Source organism: Leptidea sinapis, chromosome 15 (genome assembly GCF_905404315.1).
Source record: "Leptidea sinapis chromosome 15, ilLepSina1.1, whole genome shotgun sequence".
Lineage (NCBI taxonomy): Eukaryota > Metazoa > Arthropoda > Insecta > Lepidoptera > Pieridae > Leptidea > Leptidea sinapis.
The window spans coordinates 126,881-146,350 of NC_066279.1; the positions used below are offsets into that span (position 1 = coordinate 126,881).

The 19,470-nt window shown below is 40.2% G+C and overlaps 1 protein-coding gene across 2 annotated transcripts in view; it reads right to left on the reverse strand.

Annotated features, from left to right (window-relative positions):
* The window catches only part of LOC126968382 (trichohyalin-like), a 48,847-nt gene extending 34,071 nt beyond the window's left edge, over nucleotides 1-14,776 (reverse strand). Inside the window, exons 1-2 of one of the 2 annotated variants that reach the window (XM_050813384.1) lie at nucleotides 14,549-14,776; nucleotides 3,969-4,103 (exon numbers count right to left, since the gene is read on the reverse strand). In XM_050813384.1, the coding sequence (XP_050669341.1) occupies nucleotides 3,969-4,103; nucleotides 14,549-14,641 (228 nt within the window). In that variant the 5' untranslated portion in view covers nucleotides 14,642-14,776. Of the gene's footprint in view, nucleotides 1-3,968; nucleotides 4,104-14,254; nucleotides 14,437-14,548 lie in introns of those variants that run through there. The other variant, XM_050813385.1, reaches the window with a different exon arrangement.
* Between the last annotated feature and the right edge of the window lie 4,694 nt (nucleotides 14,777-19,470).

Consider the following 19,470-nt stretch of genomic DNA (forward strand, 5'->3'; position numbering starts at 1 on the left):
AGACCTGCAAGGCCAGTGTATACGGCATCACCAGTGCTGTCGTCTGCATAGCAATGAATGTTGGAGGTGTCCAACATATCATTGATATGCAGAAGAAACAGCGTGGGAGACAGCACACGGCCTTGGGGCACTCCAGCATTCACGGGCTTCGGGTTCGAGCAATATCCGTCGACAATGACCTGTATGCTGCGCCCAGTGAGGAAGCTGGAGGTCCACTTGCACAAGCTCTCGGGAAGCCCAAATGATGGAAGTTTGGAGAGGAGCGCCTTGTGCCATACACGATCAAAGGCCTTCGCTATATCCAGGCTAACTGCCAGGCCTTCCCCCTTGCTTTCAATAGCCGCTGCCCATCTATGTGTTAGGTATACCAGAAGATCACCTGCCGACCGACCATGGCGAAACCCGTATTGTCGATCGTTGATCAACTGGTGACCCTCTAGATATACTAAGAGCTGACGGGTAATTATGCTCTCCATGATTTTGGAGAGCAGGGAGGTAATAGCAATAGGCCTGTAGTTTGCCGGATCCGAACTGTCTCCTTTTTTTTGGATCGGATGGACAAGGGCTGACCATGAGTCAGGGACTACGCCTTTAGAATAAGAGTGCCGGAATAAACGCGTCAGCACCGGCGTCAACTCAGGGGCACACGTTCTAAGCACGATTGGAGAAATGCCATCCGGCCCGCTCGACTTCCTGACGTCCAACGAAAACAGAGCTCGCCTAACACTTTTCTGTCTGAACTGTACTTCAGGCATAGAGCTCTGACACCGCGGGATGGTCGGCGGTGTTTTTCCGTTGTCGTAAAGAGTCGAGTTGGAGGCGAAAAGAGTGCACAAGAGATCGGCTTTCTCTTTTGCCGTATGGGCCAGGGTGTCATTCCTCATGTGCAACGGCGGCATGGACGGCTAGCTGAAGTTACCAAGAGCAGCTTTCGACAACGACCAGAACTTGCGTGTTCCGGTCGGGTAACTGAAAAGCTGCTCGCCGATTATGACGACGTGTTTTGACTTTGCACGGGCGATTTGCCGCTTAAAAAATCTGGAGGCACGGTTGTATTCCCTCTTAAGAACTGTGCAGTTCGGATCCTTTCCGCCCAGCGCCGCAACCCAAGCTCGATACGCCTGTTTTTTGCAGTCAGATGCTGCTTTAACTGACGCATCGAACCAGGGCTGTGATCTGCCACCGATGGGTACTACAGAGCTTGGTATAAAAATATCCATGCCCTGCAGTATCATATCGGCTACTGCAACGGCGCAGGCACTAGGATCATCCGAAGGGAAACAAACCCTGCCCCAAGGGTAGTATGCAAAAAAGGAACGCATCCTATCCCAATCTGCTGACTTGTAGTGCCAAACGCGGCGGGTCGCTGGTGGTCTGCGACGTTGGCGTCGGATAGGCACTACACTCCTGACCAGGCAATGGTCGGACGTTCCGAGAGGGGCGTCGACAAAGACCTGGTAACCATCGGGGTGTGTAGTCAGCAGAAGATCCAATAAGGACGGCATGTGGCTATCGACATCCGGGAGCCGCTTTGGCGACTCGACCAATATGGCCACCGGTCCTCGACACTAACCTATGCGAAACATAGCGGCACTAGGCCGCTACTTCACGCCGGTATTCTGTGCGAGTATGGTAATTAACCCGGACGAGCCTGGCCCGATTGTGCTGACGTCAAAAGACGGCAGCGTGGCTCTTCCACTTCTAAAAAGCCCTTAGTTGCCTCTTACGACACCCATGGGCCTGGGACTCCCCTCCACAGGGCAAAAGTTGTTTAGCCATATAAGTTATTTTTAGAGTTATACCGTTTCTTGGACATTGCAACATTACTTTATTTTTATAAGATAAAAGAATTTTTCTAAAATAATAAAAGAATTTTTCTAAAATAAAAGCCTAAGTTACTCCTTATTACATCAGAAATCTCCAGTATCACTCCTGGAAACCTGCAGTAGTCTGAAAAGGCCGCTATCAGTCTGGGATGGTGTGGGCTGGTTGGAGTAAGAAGATTAACTGACGCGCACAATGGCCTAATGAAGTGTCTTAGTGTCGTTAGCCCAGTCAAACTAATTAACTAGTTTGGTCCAAATCATTTCAGCCGTTCAGTGGATTGGGCGAAACAGTCGGTGCATGCCATAAACTTATAAACCACACAGAAATACGTGACCAATAATATTGAAATTTTTTTTTACTTTATTTTTATAAAATAAAAGAATTTTTCTAAAATAATAAAAGATATTTTCTAAAATAAAAGCCTAAGTTACTCCTTATTACACCAGCTACCTGGCAATAAAAGTCCCATCAAAATCGTTCCAGCCATTTCAGAGATTAGCCGGAACAAACAGACAGACAGACTAAAATTGTAAAAAAAAAAATGGTGTATGTATGTATATATATTCAAATACACGTAGTAAAAAACGCTTATTACAATATTACAAACAGTGACTCCAATTTTATTTATATGTATAGATTATTTCATAAAGTTTATACGATACCCTAGCTAGGTTAGAGATATTAACTCCAGTTTACTTTTTATAGTTTACCCCAAGGTATCGCATTTTACCTGTTTATCGCTAATATTCAGGTGCGGCAAGGTCGGAATGGGTGTGCCAAGGAGTGGCAATAAGCGTATTTAGTTGCTTTTTAGGCTAATGGAAAATGAAAACGGTTTATTATACCAGGGAAGCATAGACAAGCCCGTTAGTTGACCGATATTAGGACAAGTTACCTCAATATTTTATGCTGTTCCTAGTACATAGTGCAAACACTTTTTGACAAAGGGAGTAAAGCCAATTGTTAAAATTTACATACTTCTCTTATGGCATTTTTTTACAATCTCGATTCAGTCACAAGGTTTGTCACGAAATAATAATAATAATATTGACACTCTTACACAAATGCACACACACACACACACACACACAAAACACTAGTAACATGCCCAAATACGAGTACCGGTACGCAAGTGAGCGAACCGGTGTCGCATCCCTACATGCGTTTCTCGCCAAACCTGCGTGAATCAACGCTAGTAGGGAAGACTTTCTACTTAATATTATAATTAATACTAGGGCCGCGCGGTCCAAGTATTTTGATATAAGCATAGTGGTTCTGATTCGAGCGAAGATCTAAAGAACAAGACATGCCGTTTTATATATCTTACTCTGCTCTTTTTTTTTAAGAAAAAGGAGGACAAACGAGGTCACCTGGCGTTAAGTGATCACTGCCGCCCACATTCTCTCGCAACACCAAAGCAATCACAGCAGCGTTGCCGGTGTTTAAAGAGGGTGGGTGTACGCGCTTTATTGAAGGTACCCATGTCGTATCGTCCCGGAAACAACGCACAAGAAATCTCATTCCACAGCATTGTAGTACGTGGAAGAAAGTTCCTAGAAAACCGCACTGTTGAGTAACGCCTCACATCCAGGTGGTGGGGATGATATTTTTTAATATTTTTTTATAAATTTATTAGACAGCTTTGCCAATTAAAGCTTGAGGCGGTAAGTAAACCTATTTATTGCCTTAATGAATGTGAATACGTAGTACTTTTACCAACATATTATATTTATATGTTCATGTTTACATTTGCTAAGAAATCATTGTTTATTTTATAAAATAAATTTTTTAAATCTCTAATAAAGTAAAATCTACATAAAAATATCAACAGGTCACGACTGTCTTTTGTATAAAATATAAATATTAATACAATGCAAATTATTATATTATTATAATAGGCATAGCAGTGAAATTTCGAAAGTTTTTTAACTGAATATAAATATATTTGTACATAAATATAGTTGAGGTATCTCTTTGCAGCATGAAACATATTTATATTTTTCTACGACTACAAAGAGATTTCTAAAAGAATCGATCTTGAAAATCCTTTTTTTTTACGATGGAAATAATCATATACAAATTATACTAGGCGAATACGATAGCTTTTTCAGACATTGTGATACAAAGTAAAAAAAACTCACTCGGATATATCTCTCCAAGTCCGGTGGTATTTCTTCTGTAATGTCTTCTTTTCTCTCCTCTTGTGTCGCATTTTTCTCTACATGATCGTAAGACACGCTCTTTCCAATTTTCTTCTCTTCTGTACTGATGACATTCTAAAATAAATTGTATTTAATGAATTCAATTCATTGGCAATCGCGATGAGAGAAACAGTCGATAGATCAGTGGCGTGCATTAGATTTCTACCAAGGAAGTCACTCTAGATCTATTTTTTTTATGATAATAAGGGACGAGACGAGCAGGACGTTCAGCTGATGGTAATTGATACGCCATGCCCATTACAATGCAGTGCCGCTCAGGATTCTCAAAAAACCCAAAAATTCTGAGCGGCACTACAATTGCGCTCGTCACCTTGAGACATAAGCTGTTAAGCCAATTTGCCCAGTAATTTCACTAGCTACGGCGCCCTTCAGACCGAAACACAGTAATGATTACACATTACTGCTTCACGGCGGAAATAGGCGCCGTTGTGGTACTCATAATCTAGCCGGCTTCCTGTGCATAAATGTATATATATAAATAATATTATTACAGTAGAGCGCCGATTATCCGAACTAATTGGGAGACGTGGGTGTTCGGAAAACCGGTATTTTCGGATAATCGAACTACCTATTGTATATTGATTCAGCCATACATATTTACGTACATACTGTAAATGAAAACCATATTACATTTTACATTATATCTTTAATGACAAATAGGAAATAAACAAAAAAAAGTGCAGACAATCTTGTAGTAAAACTTGTCTTTACTTATTACAAAATAAACGCTTAAAAAAATCTTGAATCTTCGTCTGCCGAAGCAAACCTACCCGCTTACGAGCGGCTAGATCACGTACTTTTTTGAGAACAGATATTTGATACTGGTCGCTCTCAAACCTGTGTTTCAAACCAGCGCAAGGCAATATCTAAGCAAGTAAACGCTTCAGAAGCAATATGTTTTCATCTTCATTATCTGAACTTGTAGTTGATGTGGTGCTAGCGGTGGCGTCAGCCTTATTGGTCATATGGTCTAAAATTTCGCTATCCTGCATAATTTGGTACCCGGGATCTTCATCGTCGTCTCTTCATCTTCATTTCAGGACACTTGTATTGAGATATTCCCAATACAAGTGTCCTAAGGCAACTTACTGGGAAGTCTCAACCACTAAAAAATGTATATGTAATCTTTGAAATAAACGAAATTTATTTATTATTATTTATTATTTCAGACTTATCTTCCTGATTCTCATTTACACATCCATTTTGAGGATTTTCCCCTATACCCAAAACTTTATTCCACGCTTTTTTCAAGTTCTGTTCTTTTACACTGTCCCATGCTGCTCCGATCATATAGGACGCGTCTTTTAAATCAATCATTTTATGATTTCTTATCAGGCTTTCTTCTCCATCCTCTTCTTTTTCCAAAAGTAACTTACGTAACAATTATTTTCTATAATACCGTTTGAAAGTCTCAATAACGCCTTGATCCATGGGCTGTAATAATGAAGTCATGTTAGGTGGAAGAAACATGACTTTTATAAACTCGTCTTTTTCATTTAAGATGTCACATGATGGATGAGTTGGGGCGTTATCAAGAAGCAACAATGTTTTCTCTCTTTTACCATTTTTTTATTGGTGGGCTTTTACAGAGGGTATAAAAGTTTCTATAAACCATTCCACGAAAATTGTACTATCCATCCAAGCACTCTTTTGCGAAGTATAAACGATAGACATGGCAGACATATTAACGTGCTTGAAACAACGTGGTTTCTTACTTTTACCAATTACAAGCATGGGCAATCGGTGGCTGCCAGTAGCATTAGCGCATGCTAAGGCAGTGATCCGCGCGTTACTACTGTTCTTATAAGCGGTCGTTCGGTTGAGCGACGTTCGGATAATCGACGCTCCACTGTAGTTTTTATTATACCATTGTTTTTAATGGCTCTCAAGCCATGAAATGTTATATAAACCATAATTCAATTCTAAGCAATGTTGGCACGCCTACAAAAGGTTACAATATAGGATTCATTACTTCAACCTCACAAAGGTTACTAGGCATGCTCCGAGCGATGGTTTGAATAATAAATTGATTGACTACAATATGAGTTTTTGTAAATTTAATTACGTTTCACTGTTCCCTACCAGAAATAATAACCAACGGATTTCTAATAGTAGAAAGTTTTAGTAAAACATAAAATTTTGATATATTAATTTGCGTTATTAACATATTATACATTTTTAACAATTCTTTTGAAATTCGTAACAATTTGTTTTGTACGTTTTCTAGTATGTGCCAGTATAGTTTTTACAACAACATTGTTGTAAAAACATATACATACATGTTAACATTATGATTAACACAGTTTCTAGTAAATTCTCTACATAAATTATCAAGACTATATTGAGAGCAACAGTTAAAATGTTTATTTCTTTAAATTTTTCTCTTAGTGATTCTCTAGACCCTAGGTTTAAATAGCAGAAATAGCTGTCTTCTGCAGCACATAGATGCATGGATATAAATATTGGCTGCACTGCCCCATAATAATATTGTTGCGTAGCAACCCTTCGAAGTATGTGACGAGAGTTGTCAAACTTCAAGACATTGTTAATTTCAACAGCTCCGTCAGCATTACTCGTAGCTCAGTGGAACTACTTTAGACGCTGTAGACCCGGGTTCGATACACCTACCAGTGTATGGATTTTTTTGGGTTTTGTGAAGTTAAAGGAAATTTCTAGTTAGTTCAGGATCAAATCGAACAGAAAAAAAGGATGGAAAATGTGTAAGCAGGATAAAAATAGTTAAAAGAATTTTCTAGTACAATTTAAATTTAAAGATGGAATGGGAGAATCATTTTGAAAATAGAACGGATCCGGGGGTATATAAGCCGTACTTAGCGTGGCCTACGGCAGTTCTAGTTCTGACTCGAAAGTGTAAAGAAGAAGAAAAGAAGAAGTAGTGAAAAGTGGAAGTGTTCCAAGAGGAAGAAGATAGAAGAGACTTAGTGTTCGGTGCGGTGTGACGCGTTGAAGGTACCACCGCCCACAAGAGGAACAGCGGCAGACCGGCGAAGTGCAAGTTCAGAAAAAGTGAACGCAAATAAAGACTCGTTCCTATAAGCGGAGTATTATTTCCAATCCCTGACCCACTCCCGTGTCAATTGGTGTCAGAAGTGGGATTGGAAAGATGCCATTAGTGCCCAGGAACGAGAAGGGAGTGACCACGCGAGCGGGAGCAGCTGCAGCGGCAGAGGACGAGTCACAACAAGCATACGGCTCTGGACTCAGTGCGACCGTGTCAGCACTGCAGGCTCCTGCCGTAGACATCAACGCGCTCATGCAGCAGATGGCCGCCATGATGCAAGAGCAAGTGCACCGACAGGAGGAGCAGCTGCGGAGCTTGCAAGAGGAACAAGCGCGCCGACAGGAGGAGCAGCTGCGGAGCTTGAAAGAGGAACAAGCGCGGCGACAGGAGGAGCAAGCGCGCCGACAGGAGGAGCAGCTGCGGGGCTTGCAAGAGGAACAAGCGCGCCGACAGGAGGAGCAAGCGCGCCGACAGGAAGAGCAAGCGCGCCGACAGGAGGAGCAAGTGCGCCGACAGGAGGAGCAGCTGCGGGGCTTGCAAGAGGAACAAGCGCTCCGACAGGAGGAGCAAGTGCGTCGACAGGAGGAGCAGCTGCGAGCCTTGCAGGAAGAGCAAGCACGTCGACAGGAGGAGCAGCTGCGAGGTTTGCATGAAGGCCTCTCCCAGGAAATTTTATCAGTGGTGCAGAAAAACTCCGCCCGGATTGACGCTGTAGAAAAGGAGATCGCCAGGATTGACACTGTAGAAAAGGAGATCGCCCGGATTGACACTGTGGAAAGGAAGATGGGGGAGATGGAAGCAACTATTCATCAGCTCAATAGGAAGGCCGTGTGTGGGGATCCTTCAGCCAACCCAGGAGTCACCTGCGGAATCACATCGACCAGAAGTTTGAAAGTACCCCCCTACGACGGCAAGTCTTCCTGGGCCGCCTTCAAGCTTCTAATTGTAATTAGAGACGGTCAGAAGAGCAAGTGGTTGGAGTGACCTAGAAGCACACTCTGCCCTCACACTAGCGCTCCGTGATGTCCGTGACTTTCCGTATTGGAAGCACTCGGCGCTGGGAAGGAGGAAGTAACCTATACGGACCTTCTTAACGCGTTGGAGGCACGTTATGGCGATAAACACCTTGAGCATGTGTATCGGGCGCAGCTTAAGGACCGCAATCAAAGGGCCAACGAAACTCTGCAGCAGTGGTCCCTCGAAGCTGAGAAGCTAGTGCGTAAAGCATATCAGTCGTCACCAACTGCAATAGAAGAAATGTTGCTCCAAGTGTTCATCGATGGAATACGGGACGCCGAAGTAAGAGCAGCCGTACGACTGAGTCATCATACTAGCTTGAAGGAAGCGGTGGCACATGCGTTGGAAGTGGAAGCAGTTCGTCACGATTCTCGGGGGTTGAGACTCCGCAAAATTGTACCAGCAGATTCCAGCCGAAGGCAAGCATATAGCCCAGTATGCTATGGGTGTGGGGAGCGAGGACACATTAGGAGCACTTGCCCCAGGCGTGAGAGCATAACGCAAGGCAGGAAGGATGCGGCGGTCTCAACATCACCGCTGGAGCAGCAGGAAAACTAGAAAAGGCCAGGGCAGTGGGGTGGGCGCTGGCTGGTAGAAGCAAAGCCCCAAGGATCTTCGTTAAGCAGACATGTGACGGAAACACTTTAGTTATAGAGGGTATGATAAATGGAAAATCTTGCCGTTTCACTTTGGATACGGGAGCCTCACGTACAGTCGTTAGCCAAAGAAGACTAGAGAGCATCGGAAGACGACATATGCGAGAAAATGCAAACTTAACACTCACAACAGCTACCGGCCAGCGCATACCAGTCCAGGGAGAGAAGATCGTGGCCGTGAAAATCGGTAATACGTTGTACTGGCAAAAAGTGGTAATCGCAGATATCACAGATGACTGCATCATTGGGTTGGATTTTCTTCGAAATCATCAGTGTACGATTAACATGAAACATGGTGTATTGAAGCATGGAGGTGAAGAAATTCCAATAAAAGGCGGAACTTTTGGGAAAGTGTTGTGCTTACGAGACACTACTTTAAATCCGAGATCGCAGACCCTAGTCCCGGTAGTCCTGCCAAGAGATGACAGAGAAAGACCTTGTAAATGCGTTTTAATAGAAAGAGAGACATCGGACACGAAATGGATCCCAGCCAGGACTGCTGTGGGAAACTCCCAAATTGCGATGGTTCCCGTGTTTAATCCTCATGAGGACAAGCAAATCATTAGGAAAGGAACAGTGATAGGAGGTTGTGAGGAGATAGCTTGGTTAAGAAAGTGTGAAGAAGGGAGGAAGACCGTAGCTGCAAGCCAGGATGTGAACATACAGAAACTTCTGGATGGCTGTAAGGACAATCTTACCAAGCTACAGTTAATAAAAGCGAGAAATTTCCTGCTACGCTACGCCGAGATGTTCTCGAAGAACGACGGGGACATCGGAAGAACTGGTTTGGTGAAACACAAGATCGACACAGGAGACACTGTTCCGATAAGGCAAAGACCAAGACGTATTCCGTTTGCACGTGAACAAGAAGTGGAAGACATGATTCGGGATATGAAAGAAAATGGTGTGATAGAACCGTCATCGAGTCCATGGTGTTCTCCAGTGGTTCTGGTGAAGAAGAAGGATGGATCAACTAGATTTTGTGTGGACTATCGGCGTTTGAACGATGTAACTAAGAAAGACAGTTATCCATTGCCAAGAATCGATGACACATTAGATTCACTTTGTGGCATGACGCGGTTCTCTACTCTTGATTTGAAAAGTGGCTACTGGCAAGTCGACCCTAAAGACAAGGAGAAGACGGCTTTTTCAACCGGAAAAGGGTTATGGCAGTTCAAAACAATGCCCTTCGGATTATGCAACGCCCCAGCTACTTTCGAAAGGTTGATGGAGCATGTGCTGGCAGGTATGTTGGGAGAAACCTGCCTTGTCTACTTGGATGACATAATCATTATGGGACGAAGTTTTGAAGATCATCTTAAGAAGCTCGAAAAAGTCTTCACAAAACTGCAGGGTGCCAACTTGAAGTTGAGTCCAAAGAAATGTTCCTTCTTTCAACGTCAGGTGAATTACTTGGGGCACGTTATCTCGGAGCAAGGCGTTGCGACGGATCCTGCCAAGATAAGTGCTGTCAAAGACTGGCCGACGCCGACAGAAAAGACACATGTGAGAGCATTTCTAGGACTATGCTCTTATTATCGACGCTTTGTGAAAGGGTTTTCCGATGTTGCTAAGCCCTTACATCGACTGACGGAGGAGAAAAGAGCCTTTTCCTGGGATGAAGAATGCGAACAAGCTTTCTTAGAGTTGAAGAAAAGACTATGTGAATCACCTATCCTCGGATATCCTGACACAGAGGGAAGATTCATAGTGGATGCTGATGCTAGCAACACTGGAATTGGTGGAGTACTATCTCAGAAGAGAGGAGATCAAGAAGTTGTAATTGCATACTTTAGCAAATCTTTATCAAAGCCGGAGAGAAACTACTGTGTAACTCGTAGGGAGTTACTGGCCGTGGTGAAGACATTAGAACATTTCAAAAAGCACCCAACAAGGGTCGCAAATTCCTCGTAAGGACTGATCATGCCGCCTTGAAGTGGTTACTAGAATTCAAGAATCCGGAAGGACAAGTGGCCAGATGGATTGAGCAACTTCAAGAGTATGACTTTGAAATCGAGCATCGAGGAGGAAAAAGTCATGGAAATGCAGATGCGTTATCTAGAAGACCTTGTCCGATGGAATGCAAACATTGCATTCGTCAGGAGGAGAAAGAGAATTTTATGATCCGGCTGATCAGAACAGATTCGATCGACGAGAACTGGAGCAACGATGCAATGAGGAGAGCTCAGGAAAATGATAAGGATCTTCAACTACTTTTACATTGGCAGCAAGTGGATCACTTAAACCAAAATGGTCTGAAGTGGCTAGACACAGTACGGCTACCAAGAGTCTCTGGGCACAATGGAACAGTTTGGTGATGCATGACGGGTTGCTCTGCCGTAAATGGGAAACCCCGCAAGGAAAGGATTGCCATCTGCAACTGGTCGTTCCCAGGGAGAAGGTGAACGAGATCCTGAGAGCTTATCACGATGGTTCTTCAGGTGGACATTTGGGAATAAGAAGAACTCTCACAAAAATTAAAGAAAGAATGCAAGAGTTGTGCTGCTGTCAAAGGACCTCAGACCAGAAGCAGAGGAGCTATGAAATTGTACAATGTTGGGGCTCCGTGGGAAAAAGTAGCTCTGGATATGGCCAGACCGTTCCCAGTCACCAAATCTGGAAACCGTTACATAATGGTGGTGATGGATTATTTCACGAAGTGGCCGGAAGCATTTGCTCTACCGAATCAAGAAGCAATTACCGTTGCGACGAAGCTGGTGAATGAAGTTTTCTGCAGATTCGGTGTGCCTTTAGAGTTGCACAGTGACCAAGGGCGGAACTTCGAATCACAAGTATTTCAAGAAGTTTGCAAGATCTTGGGAATCCATAAGACCAGAACTACGCCATATCATCCACAGTCGGACGGGAGGGTGGAGAGGTTTAACCAAACATTGGAGCGACATCTGGCAAAAGTAGTGGACAGTCATCAGGATAACTGGGATGAGTACATTCCACTGTTTCTTATGTCGTATAGAAGCGCAATACCCGAGACGACAACGGTGACTCCTGCGTACGCCAATTTTGGAAGGGAATTGAAATTGCCAGCTGATTTACTCTCAGGCTGTCCACCGGATACTCCGAAAAGTATAACAGAATATGTGGATGAGTTACGGAAAAAGATGGTTGACATCTACGAGGAAATTAGAACAACTGGGCTTAAGGCAAGTGAACGGATGAAGACCCGCTACGATCGAAGAGCTAATATTCCTGGTTTTGAAGAGGGAACCCTGATTTGGTTACACAATCCTGTAAGGCGAAAGGGGAAGTCTCCGAAGCTCCAACCAAGTTGGGAGGGACCATACAAAGTAATCACAAGGATAAATGATGTGACTCTCAGGATACAGCGTACCCCTCGAAGTCCCCCGAAAATCGTACATGTCGATCGGGTGGCTAAGTACTACGGAAGCAACGATGATCGGGACGATCATGTCTTGGGAGGGGGCAGTGTTGCGTAGCAACCCTTCGAAGTATATGACGAGAGTTGTCAAACTTCAAGACATTGTTAATTTCAACAGCTCCGTCAGCATTACTCGTAGCTCAGCGGAACTACTTTAGACGCTGTAGACCTGGGTTCGATACACCTACCAGTGTATGGATTTTTTTGGGTTTTGTGAAGTTAAAGGAAATTTCTAGTTAGTTCAGGATCAAATCGAACAGAAAAAAAAGGATGGAAAATGTGTAAGCAGGATAAAAATAGTTAAAAGAATTTTCTAGTACAATTTAAATTTAAAGATCGAATGGGAGAATCATTTTGAAAATAGAACGGATCCGGGGGTATATAAGCCGTACTTAGCGTGGCCTACGGCAGTTCCAGTTCTGACTCGAAAGTGTAAAGAAGAAGAAGAAGAAAAGAAGAAGTAGTGAAAAGTGGAAGTGTTCCAAGAGGAAGAAGATAGAAGAGACTTAGTGTTCGGTGCGGTGTGACGCGTTGAAGGTACCGCCGCCCACAAGAGGAACGCAAATAAAGACTCGTACCTATAAGCGGAGTATTATTTCCAATCCCTGACCCACTCCCATGTCAATATTATATCTACTACAATATGAGCATATACCATAAGATATAATACTATGACATAACTAAAGTAAACTAGTGGCGCAAAATCTGTCAGTTAATTGTTTAATCTTTTTAAACACAAATGGTGCAGAAGTTATTAGCCAATCCTTCATTAAGAAATTTTCAGACTCAGCTGGTGTTACCACCTCTCACTGGGCAATAAATTTTATATAATAATTAGTTTTATTGCTATTTAACAATAGTTTATTGGCACTAAACCAGTACATATTGTTTTCTTCATCATATAAAACTTTACTCCTTTTCATTTTGAATATAGGTAAAGTGTCATCCGCAAACAAGGATCTTTTTTTTTATGGAATAGGAGAACAAACGAGTGTATGGGTCACCTGGTGGTAAGTGATCACCGCCGCCTACAATCGCTAGCAACACCAGAGGAATCACAGGAGCGTTTCCGTTAAAGGAAGGAGTATGCGCTTTTTTTGAAGGTACCCATGTCGTATCATCGTGGAAAAACCGCATAAGGAAGCTCATTCCACAGCTTTGTAGTATGGGGAAGAAAGCTCCTTGAAAACCGCACTGTGGAGGACCGCCACACATCCAGATGGTGGGGATTCTATCCCAACTTGTGGCATGTCGTGCGAAGGTGGAATTCATGTACGTAAATAAGGAAAAGGAACAATCCAAGAACCTGGCCTGATTCCTGGCCAGGGTAGAATGTTCAAAACACTAAAATACAATATACATACATACACAGACATATGACACGAGCTAATAACAAAAAATAATTTGACTTAGTCAAACAAACTTAACAAGATTGTGTATCTGTGTTACACTCACAGATACATGAGAATGTATGTTCGGTGTATAAATGTTTTTCTTAGGATTGTACCGTTAGAAGATTTTTGGTTTCCAAAGAGGGTAGTTGTAGCAAATATTTTATAAGATGTTTTTGCCTAGAAGATGGATTGCCTATTGCCTGTTCTAATTAGCCTGACTATTTTCTAATAAATTCAGGGGCACAATAAAAGATGGCAATGATAGAATGTGATGTTTAAATGTAGTTTTGACAGTGGTAATAGGTATTTTGAAAACTCAAGTATCAAGTAAGATATTGTACCGTCTTTGTTGAGTTCAAAACTGTTTTGTATACATGCATTGAGACACTTACAGAGTAGAGCTTTCAAACACTGAGTATCTGAGTGTTGTTGTACAAATTGTATGTCAGGTATTTAATTGGTTTGGCAACGGTTAAAACCACCATTCTAATTTTAAAATTAAATACAAAGTTACAATAATAAGTATACTGTATTAATATATACAATTGGTTTATAAATAGGTAACACTAACACATAGCACAAAATAACAGTGATAGTATTTATGAGTTATTTTTGATTTTTCGAATGTTTTTAAATTGTTTATACTGTATATTTTATAATGTTAAATGAGTTACAATTTGAATTCATAATTCCCAAAATAAAAAATTCATAATACATACCACTCAATTTCAAAACGCCGGTTATGGTAGATCGCAACTAAAATAATAAGAGCAACACTACAGAACACTTGAGATCCCAGACGAAAACTGGCATTCGATATGAGATCACAATACCTATGTGTTTACTGTTCAGTAAATTGGAAAATGACTGTCTGTCGTCTGAGAACGACTGGAGTGGCCGCTGGCGACTGCGGCTGCGCGCTAGGCAGTCCGCAGTAAGCACCAGCAGACAGTAAGTCCAAAACAAAAAAGTTTTCCGCAATAAAACAAGCTAAGAAATGAGTAGGTACTTACGTCATTTTCCCGAGATAATCCTAAAACAGATTTCTCTATTTCTAATTCACGTTTTTTCTCGCCAATTAGCTTTTCTAAATCTTCTGATAACATTGTTTCAAATTAAATCTATTAAGTCTGGTGACTGAGAAACTTTCAAATTAATTAAGTGGCGGGAAAGAGTTGAAGGGTAAGAAAGTACGTCTCGTTGGTATTAAAATATTGAACTGCATGAAAACTCAAAACACTTCAATTTAATGCTATATAAAACTCGAAAGACATCATAAAATTAATGATACGGTAAGCATCCATAGTAAATTTTTAACGAAAAAATTAAATATCTTAATTCTTCAACTTCAGTTATATTATGAATTTCAATTTTAGACTTAGGTAATAGATAGGTATTGACTTTGACTTGTGATTATGACATATTGACAGTTGACATTTACATTTTACAAAACTCAAAATGTGTTGAATATTGACATCGACAATTCAACCACGTATTGTCACTTGTAAATTGTAATCAAATAATTTAAATTTTTATTTTGACCTTCTACCGAAGGATATCCCTCCCCCCATCAACATCCCTTTTCTTCTTACTTTATGCCATTCCCCTTTCATAAAGATTCCTTACAAATTTATCTCCCGCAATAATATTAAATTGTAATTTCCATCCTCCATATTTTCTACGATTCTATTAGGCACATATTCCCACTTTCATTCACACATTTCTGCCTTAACTTAGATTAGATACTAACAAGGTAGTTAATATTATGGGTGTTTATTACTAACCGTACTAACTCTTGTTGCCTATTCAGTTCACAAAAAAACCACAGCTATATCAACCGATCATTTCCTTTTAAATCAGCTCTTTATATACTTCAATCAGCTAAATTAAAATAAAAAATCTCTCCACCTTGACGTTGGCCGAATCGTCGACATTCAATCGACGGAGCCAGTTAATAAAAAAAAATATTTATGAAATTGTGATTCCAACTCTGAGTTTTATCTTGGATAAAACCTATAGCCGGAAATGTAATTCGAGATCAAAAATATAAGCTAGGAAATGTCACTGTCAAAATGACATTTCAGAAATTATCAACATTTTTCTAGGTAATTTAATTATAAACTTATTTTCATTTATGATATAGAAAAATAAAATTATACAAATGTCTTTATTTTATAATGGTTCCCAAACATAAAATAAATAATTTCCAGCGAGTTTTTTAGTGTTGTTTTTTGGATTCTAAGATTCTAGTTCTAATTTTTGGATTATAAGATACACAGTATACCGCTAATATATTTAGTATAGGTATGTCTTAACAATACACACCTTCATTGACCTATGTTTCATCCTGGTGGTATATAAACATTCTCTATGATATTGCTTTATGATTAGCAAGTATAGCTTTCTCCATAATATTATATCTTGCCGATCTTTTCAACTGCTGCGGCACTTGCAGGTAGCATATTAAAAATTTATATGTTTTAGAACGATTCCCAACCAGGCAGATCAGGATAGGAGCTTACAGCTTAATCTTGAATAATAATTAATTTGTAGTGAATATGTAGCGTGTATGATGTATCGATGACGTAATAAATGATGATGAAGTAAATAATTGGAGCCGATTTCTTGAGACACTTTAGGTTATCAGGTAGACTTGTTTAACAATAGATTAGTTGATTTAGAAACAAAGTTGTACGTGAGTGGATCAAAGTCATTAAATTGTTCAGAAACCATAAAAAGTATTAACAGTAGCCATCCTTATGCAGACTTATTAGCATCATTTCCGGATATCACTCGACCTCCGATATTTAGCGACATACCGGAACACTCTGTATATCATCACATTGAGACTACGGGACCTCCAGTTCACACTCGAGCTAGGAGAATTCCGCCTGACAAGTATGATAAGGTTAAAAAAGAATTTGAATTAATGCAGGAACTAGGTATATGCAGACCCTCGAAAAGCGAGTGGGCGAGTCCGTTGCATATTGTACCAAAGAAAGACGGAGAGATAAGACCTTGTGGTGATTATAGATTATTAAATTCCATAACTAATCCAGATCGTTATCCAATCCTCAGAATGCAAGATTTTACATACGGTTTACAAAACAAAAATATTTTTTCTAAAATAGACATTTGTAGAGCTTACAATTTTATTAAAATTAGGCCGGAGGATGTAAAAAAAACGGCAGTTATTACCAGTTTCGGGTTGTTTGAGTGGGTACGCATGGGATTCGGTTTAAGAGGATCAAGTAATTCCTTCCAGCGTTTTATTAACGCCAACATATTATCAGGAATAGAAAAAATAAGTCATAACGGAGCAGGGTCAGTCTTATTTGGTTACTTAGACGACATAATATTAGGTTCCGATAACGAGATTGTTCACAGACAGCACTTACAATTATTATTTGAGAGGTTAAATAAATATAAAATATCCATCAATTTAGTTAAATGCGTGTTTGGTCAAGAGAAAATAAATTTTCTAGGTTACGAGGTATCGAGTAAAGGTATTTGTCCTACAGCAGACAAAGTGCAAGCTATTCATAACTTTCCTAAACCGGAGACGATTGAACAGCTTCGTCGATTTTTAGGGATGTTACATTTTCATAGAAGTCATATGCCTAATGCTGCTAAAATACAAGGAGTCTAAATCTAAGAGAAGAGATAATCGTAAAATTGAATGGACAGACGAGGCCGATAGGGCATATGAATTATGTAAGGAAAATTTAAAAAACGCGACGTTAGCACACCCTAAAATAGATACCGAATTAGCTTTAATGACAGATGCGTCTGACCTAAGTGTTGGCAGTGTCCTTCAGCAGAAAGTAAATAATGAATGGAAACCGCTAGGTTATTTTTCAAAAAGGCTTACGGAATGCCAAAAAGAGTACTCTACTTATGATAAGGAACTTTTGGCGATTTATTTGAGCATAATATATTTTAGAGACATGGTTGAAGGCAGAAGTTTTACCGTGTACACAGACCATAAGCTTTTAATATACGCATTCACTAAGTTGACGTCACAGAAATCAAATAAAGAAATACCTAGACGTACTCGGCAGTTGTTATTCATTAGCGAGTTCACAACGGATCTTAGACACATAATAGGGGAAGTATACATAGTTGCTGACACGTTGTCGAGAGTTGAAACAATATCATGTTCGACTAACTTACAATACGTGGAAATCGCCAGAGCGCAAGCCACGGATTCAGTCGAGTTAGCAAATTTATTGAGTGCAGGCGACTCAAGTAACATTCAACTAAAACAAATAACTTTGTATGATGTTGATTGTAATATTTATTGCGAAATTTCAGGAAAGTACAGTAGGTCTTATATACCAGCGAAGTATAGAAAAAATATTTTCGATGCATTTCATTCGATACCACATTCAGGAATTAGAGCTACTAGGTTACTGATAACTAAAAAAGTATTTTGGCCGGGGATGAACAAAGATGTATTAATTGTCAAAAAAGTAAAATTAATCGTCATATGGTATCCCAATTTAGTATTTTTGAAGAAAGTGATAGGTTTTCACATTTGCACGTGGACTTAATAGGACCATTGCCCGTCACGGAACAAGGCTATAGGTATTGCGTCACCATGATAGATCGTCGCACGCGTTGGCCCGATGCGCGATAGCGGCTCATATTTATGAGGTTTGGATATGTCGTTTCGGTTCACCTACCAAGATCACTACTGATCAAGGTTTGAAAGCGAATTGTTTAAGGATCTCATGAAATTGTTAGGTATATATAAGTTGCGAACTACCCCATATCATCCCCAATGCAATGCGAAAATTGAAAGATTTCATAGGACTTTAAAGAGTGCATTAGTAGCTAAATTAAAGAATTCCTGCCAACCCGAAAATAATGGTATGAGTACAGCTGAATTTACGTTAGGTCATTGCTTACGTTTACCAGGAGAATTTTGTAATGACGACAAGTTAACTAAAATAGACGATTCACAATCGTATATAATTAGACTAAGAGATATGTTAAGTAAATTTAGACCTAAGAGTATAAATATAAATCAGAAAAACATATTTGTGCACAAAGATTTAAGTACTTGTACTCATGTATTTATGAGAATTGATGCGGTTAGAAAACCGCTAACTCCTCCATATTGTGGCCCATACAAAGTGTTCAACGAAATAACGAAGTGTTCACAATATTAAGTAATGGGCGAAGCAACAATGTTTCGATAGATAGATTGAAACCTGCATATGTCTTAGATGACTCATTAAATTCTTTAAAGCAAATACTTGTAACAGTGCAGAACAAAGTAATTCATGCACAGATAAATATGTAACAAGAAGTTGCCGAATTATAAAAAACCCCGTACGATTTCAAGATATTTAGATGTATAAGCTAGAATTAAGTATTTCATATTGAGAGCAGAATGTACAATAATCATTAGTGTAATAAATGTGTGTCAAACTTAGCTTAAACATTACTCTGTCGCTCAATGTATTGGGGATAAGTAAGTTTAGTACATAGTTTTTAACTCATTTTGATTTGCAAATTTAAAGTAGCTGCACAATGGGCAAAACGTACTCTGTTGAAAAGAAAGAAGAATTTATTATAGCGCAGAATGGAGCTAATAATGCATCCAACAGTCACACGGAATATAAGTTGGAAGTAATGACCATAATGGTTACAGTGTTAACTGTAATTTTTGTTATAGTTGGTATATTCATGGTGTATCAGTTTTGCTTGAAGAAGTGTAGATATGTTATGCGTAAGAAGCTAAGCGCGACACAGAGTAGTGCAGTGATAAGTGGAGTGGCGCAACAGGCCGCGCGGAATGAGTACAGTGAATAGTATAAGTAATTAGTTAATATGGAAAATGTAACTTAGACTTAAGTTTTTTTTTTAGAAAAACATCCTTTCAAGAAGGGGGTGTATGTAGTGAATATGTAGCGTGTATGATGTATCC